The sequence below is a fragment of the Accipiter gentilis genome, chromosome Z, assembly GCF_929443795.1.
Source record: "Accipiter gentilis chromosome Z, bAccGen1.1, whole genome shotgun sequence".
Lineage (NCBI taxonomy): Eukaryota > Metazoa > Chordata > Aves > Accipitriformes > Accipitridae > Astur > Astur gentilis.
This window is the reverse complement of record NC_064919.1, coordinates 77,656,002-77,662,061: the sequence shown is the minus strand read 5'-3', so window position 1 is coordinate 77,662,061 and position 6,060 is coordinate 77,656,002. Positions and strand designations below refer to the sequence as shown.

Here is a 6,060-nt window from a genome sequence, read left to right as displayed (position 1 = left end):
AGGTCAGCTCACTATATCACACCTAGAAATCAGGCAACACTGCAGGATGAAGGGGAAGGGACAAGGGACAAGGGACAAATGCTTGCAGCCACCAGTCATAGCAAGAACTGCAGGACCTAGCCTGTTCAACTCCACCTGGGCAGGGAAGAAGCAAGGCAGGGGCCTCCATCACCAACTGCATCCAATGAGACCAAACACGGGCACCTCAGGCCTGACCACCTTCACCCACACTGTGCTAGAGCCCACCCCTGCAAGCCACGGGACACACTCTGGGCTGCAAGCCACATCAGAAGTCACAGCAAAATTCTCATCTTAGGTAGACTTACACTATATGATACTATAGATACACACAGCAACGTGTCAGAACAGGTCAACCCTAAAACTATTCCTCTCTGCTAAACCCTCTCTAAGCTGACAGCAATAAGGAGAATATTCAGAAGAATCTGCTTAGATGGACTATCTATTAAGGTAGCTGTTTGCCCCTTCCTGGCAAGGTGCCTGGCATTACCCCGAGAAGCAGGAGGCAGCACGGTCACATCCCATCGGCACGGTGATGCTCAATGACAACCGTGGCAGCGTGCTGCCTTTCCTCCTGCGACCCGTTCTTCCACACCATCGACACCACTGTTTGCACAGGGCTGCTCTCGACATGCTGCTCCTGAGGCTGGGGACAGCCCGGCTCAGAGCCTTCTGCCGTCAGAGGGTCGGAGGACGAGTTGCTGTTGACAGAAGATCTGGCATCCATATTGGGAGCACTCTGCCCCTCTTCCCCGGAGGGACTGAGGCTGCCAGATGTCGAGGGTTCCTCCGGCTGTGAGCTGAGCTCCTCAGCCACAGCACCCTCCTGCACATCAGGAGCTGCCTGGTTCGGGACCTTGCAGATGCGCTGTGTCTGCACTGCAAGAGAGTTACAGCCAGACATGACATTCCCAGCCTCTCACCCTCCTCCTCTGAGCACAGGCCATCACGAGAGGGGAACAAAGTGTTCAACTAGGGATGCCTCCTGCCAGGGGAAGCCGGGAGAAGACACAGCACAGCTGCCAGTGCTCCAAGAGGGACTGGATGCCTCCAGTTCTTGTACCACCTCTGGCCCAGGGCCCTGGCCCCAGGCAGGCCTCTGCAACGGGGCTGAGGAAGGGTCCAGAGCTGCGGCAAGACAGCAAATCCAAACCTAGTGGCCACCCCAGGCAAGGGGATGGTGGGTCGGAGGCAACGCAGAGTTCAGGCTGTCTTTGAGGACAGTGGTCTGCCCTGGAGGGCAGCGCTTTACCCGGAGCCAGCCCTCACCCCCCCCCCCACCCCCGGCCCCAGCACTTACCCCTGATCTCCAGCTTTCTCTCCCTCTTCCCAGGCAAGCAGAGGTTGGGTGGGACCTTGAGGGTTAAGGACAGAACCACAACCTGGAAACAGAAAGAAGATCAGCACAGACCTCAGCAAAGGACATGCATAGGCATCATCAGCTGCAATAAACGCCTCTCTCCCAAACTTATAAGGACAGCAGAGACCCCTTCACAAACACTTGGGGCTGAAGCCACTCACCATGCCACAGGTTGTTATTGTAGTTCTGGCTTTGGACTGTTTCAGGGAGGCCCGCAGTTTCTGCAACTGCTTCAGCAGTGACCTGCAGGAGAGCAGGCAACGCAGGTTAATGCAGTGGCTGAACCAAGAGCCACACGCTGCCCTCCTCCCCGCTTTGCAGCCCAGAACAGGCCACAATCCCAAGGAGACAAACAGCCTTCTCCACCACATCTCCTGCCATCTCCAATAAGAAGAACTCACATGTTCTGCTTCTGCAGCAGCTCCACCTTCTTCTGCAGCTTCTGGTTCTGAGCGATGCAGTCTTCCAGCCTTCCCAGGAAAGGTGAAGAGCATGGGGGAAAAACAGAGAGGGTTTGTTAGTCAACAGCAGAGACTTCACCAGAGTCTCTCCTCAGGTAATCAGCCACCACCTTTGGGTGGCCGCGGCAGATAAAATTGCTCTGGGGTCTACCTGGCACCACCCGGAGCAAAGCCCAGAGAGTGACAACTCACACCAGATTTGGGGAGGGGTGAGCCCTGCCCAGTGCCACAGAGAATCACCAGACTAATCCCTCAGGATGCTCACTCCTAGCAGCATACCAGCCCTGCAAATCCACAACATCAGGCTGTATTCTAAACTAGCCTGACCTGGAGAACACAGTGGACCAGGCAGGCCAGGACCTGGCTTGAACAGACCAAGCTCTGGGCCATCTCCAAGCATTAAGAGAGCAGGGCAAGCTATGCCCCTAGCTTCTGAGCCGCCTGAGGAGAGCTGCTGCCCCAAAGCATCAGCCTTACTTTCTGCCCAGGGTGGCAGGACCGCAGCAGCAGCACAGCACAGCTGCTCGTAACCAGTACCGCCTACTCCTGATCCCTGGCAATGTGGTTAGCACAACTAATGCCATTTTGTAAGATAAACGGCCATTCTCTGTGACTCAGTGGCTCATGTTTTTGTTCCTGTCCCCTCATTATCAGGCCCTGAAGGTCCTGTCCACCAAGTAGACAAACTAAACAGATTTCTTGCACCCCTCTCTGCCAGCGTCAAGGTTCCTGGGTGCCAGGCTGGTTACTCCGTTCCTCACCAGCCTTGAAGGTCCCAGGCACCCAGACAGCCCAGTGTTTTTGAAAACCCTGTCACAGAGCAGGGAACTGTAATAGCTCACAGAGCACTGTCCACAAAATCAAGCAATTACAAGTCCTAAGGGGGAACTGGGACTGGAGCTGCTGCTAGACAGTGAGACCCACGATGCCCCCAGGCCAGGGACACCTCCACCATCACCTGCTTCCTCCCATGATTAAGGGAGTGATTCGTATAACTTTATATCATTTTCGAGTCTCGTTTATGATCATTATACTGATAGAGAAAACTATGTATTAAGATCTGACACGATCTGCAGAGGATCCAGGTGATTAGAAATCATGGCAAGTTGTATTAGGGTCTAGGTGATTAGAAATTATAAGTTAAGTTGTATTATAAATTCTGTATTACACTGCTTAAAGATTGTACTACATTGATTCTGCTTGTAGGAATCCCCTGCTGTTCTAATCATAAATTCTATGCTGTATTAATCATAATATGTTAAGAAAACAAAGCTTAAATTGAAACTACAATTTAGTGCCAGCATCATTCTGCCAAGGATTCCTAAAAGAACCTGCCTGTCCCCTCACTGTTGGGTGACACTGCTGTGTGCCTGTACCTGCGTTCCAGGTCATCCACATACATCTTCCTCCTGCGACGACTATCAGAGGCTGAATGCTTGTTCCGGATCCTCTGACGCACTTTCTTCAGAAGCCTCTCTTCAGTCTGCAAGGGTCATTTCTCGCTAGCAGCAACCCCAGGGCGTTGGCAATCCAGCCCTCACAAACCCAGCATACATCTCAGTGCTCAGCCCGCACGCTTTTGTCCTTTCTCCCTCCCACACCACTGAATGAACTGTAGGAGCTCCAAGACAAGGAGCTGATGTGGCCAGCAGCTTCCCCTGGTGTAGCAAAAGTGAGGCATACCCAACGGAGACGAAAAGCACACAGCCACTAGGCAAGGGGGAAAAAAATAGGTTGGAGGCACTTGGGGTGTAACTGCCTCCTGCAAGCAGCCATGCGCAAGGAGACTGACAGCAGCCAGGTCTCATTGCTCTTTGTATCTATCTGATTAGCAAAGCAAAGGCTGCTGTGCACGTGGACACCGCCCAGGCCTCGAAAGGAGGAAAAGGACACCAAGCCCTGCTGCACGCTGCCCTGAACAGAGCACCTGGGCACCAATGCTCTCATCAAGGCACCATCTTGTATTTTTGAACCCCTGCTCTGGCTGAAATACTCGAGTGGTCTGTTTGGGAGTGACAGGCTGTAGCAAGGACTCACCTTGTTCAGTGGCTTATGGGTTGGCAATGAAATACCTTCTTTCGCCAGGAGCTCCTTCTCCTCCTCTGTAAGGACCAGCTGTGGGAACGTGGACTAGAAAACAGCAAAAAATGCACCTGCTGAGAATGCAGAGTAAAGGCAGTCCACCCCAGGGCAGAGAGGTCATGCAGAAAGCACACAGAACCGGGGTCAGCAGTCCCAAAGCAGCATCACACTTCCCTCAGAGATATCCCTCACAGGAGCCTAGACAGGAGAGAAGGGAGATGTGAGCAGAAGCAAAGGGCTTGGACCCACATGCATGGCAGTGAGTACCTCTGCAAGCTGTGGTCCGGCATCCACAGCAACGGGCAAACTGGAGCTCTGTTCCTCTTCCAGTGCCTTGATTATGGCTTCCAAATCCATCCTTGTCCCTGGGGAAGGAAAGGAGAGTCAAGCACTGGGCCTTAGTGAGGCAGCACCTGATCAGCCAGTTTTGAGTAGCATGAAACCACAATTTTACGGCAGCAGAAAGCCACTAAACTTGGTGCTCTCCATCGCTGCCTGGCACTGATCCAAAAAAACCACCAATGTGGGACTGTTTTTCTGCCTGTAGCCGGAACAGAAAGCCCATGCACATCACTTACCAAGGTCGACGAAAGCACCTCCTTGTGCCATGTCAGACATCGTGCTTTCCAGCATAGGCTCATGCGCATGGAGGGAATAGTTGTGATCAGCGTGCACAACACCTGAGCTCCAAGAGCTGCTGGCAAGGTTGCTATTAGTGCTACAGGATGGAAGCTGACCCTCAGAAATGCTGCTGTCACTGTCGGCAGGCAAACAATCCAGTAGTGTGCCTGGTTCATCTGCAAAGGTCATCAAGGAGTTGAGGAAGTCATCTATCTCCTTGTCTAGGACCTGTGGAGAAAAAGCTTTTCCTGAGCAGGGAGCCAAACCTCCTGAACCACAACACAGCAGCAATTCCTCCAGAAGAACTCACCTTGTCCTCTAGCATGCCCCAGTCTTGCATCAGATCATTCCCCAACTCTGGGAGTTCAGGGCCGGGAACATCATCCTTGAGGATGAAGTCAAGAAGGTCCTCATTTATAAAGGCAGACAGATCCTCTGGGGATGACATCTGAGTAGGACACCCAAAGTGAGCACAGGCACAGGGGGAGACACAAGCATTCCTTCAAGACGTCCCTCAGCCCCTACAAACAACGTCAGCCCCTACAGACAACCTCAGCCCCTACAGACAAAGTCCCCCCGTGCAACGGCAACAGCTGCCAGGGCCCTGCAGCAATGACCAGCCCAGGAGTACTTCCCCAGCAAGGCTATTATACCAGCACCAGTGGCCCCACCACACCAGTTTCCCCACCAGACTACGGGGACCCTGCCACAGGAGCTATGCTCCACCAAGAATGCAAAAGCCAGAGAAAGGTGAGGGAAAGTGGAAGGGTCCCAGACTTTCTGCTGTAGAGAGCATGCAAGACCCTGCCATTCCGCTGAAGCCCGAAGGTGCCGTTCCTCTGGCGTGCAGCCAGCGAGATCAGCACTCCTCTCACAGACAAATTATTAAAAGAAGTTATCATTGTGGAGTTAAATAAAAGGGTTTCATTAACAATTAAACGATGGCCAAATTGCAATTAATTGATCACTGAACGGAATTGAAATGATAATCAAACAGTGATTAAGCAATAACTGAATAGCAATTAAACAGTCATTGGACGACTTAAATGATGATTTAAACAATAAGTTAGGCAGCAGTCAAACACTCCACTACTTACTACACTTCTAATAATTAAGCAATAGCTGGAGGTGGGTATATATAAAAATGCAAAAAATTCACTTTTAGAACAAAAGTAAAATGCTGCTTACCTCGCTGTAGATATCGGATGCTGGGTGAAGGGTGTCTCAGCCTCAAGGAGTAACTCCAAGAGGTGTCCGTGCTCCATGGGAGATCACTGCCGTGCAGCACTCGTAGAGAATGAAGTGGGCTCGGGCAGGGTGCAGGCTACTTTTATAGCCAAAAGTGATAGACGTGGTAGTCAAACCACCCCCTTGGTGTTTGTGCAGATGGGCAGCTGTGGCAGCTTTAGTTTTGTCTAGTCCCAGCTTGGACAGTCTTATCTCCTGATAAGACATGGCCTAGACTTCTTGGTCCCTGAGAAGATGTGGCCTTGCACGGTTCTCACGGTTTGCACAGCA

General features: G+C 52.0%; 1 protein-coding gene across 1 annotated transcript; it reads right to left on the bottom strand.

Moving 5' to 3' along the window:
- Window positions 1–532: 532 nt before the first annotated feature.
- CREB3 (cAMP responsive element binding protein 3) lies at window positions 533–5,807 on the bottom strand. Its single transcript, XM_049795235.1, is given in 11 exon segments — window positions 533–897; window positions 1,319–1,400; window positions 1,540–1,621; window positions 1,780–1,848; window positions 3,216–3,322; window positions 3,877–3,969; window positions 4,195–4,286; window positions 4,500–4,770; window positions 4,853–4,990; window positions 5,731–5,766; window positions 5,769–5,807. Coding segments are annotated over 11 exon segments (1,374 nt in total).
- Between the last annotated feature and the right edge of the window lie 253 nt (window positions 5,808–6,060).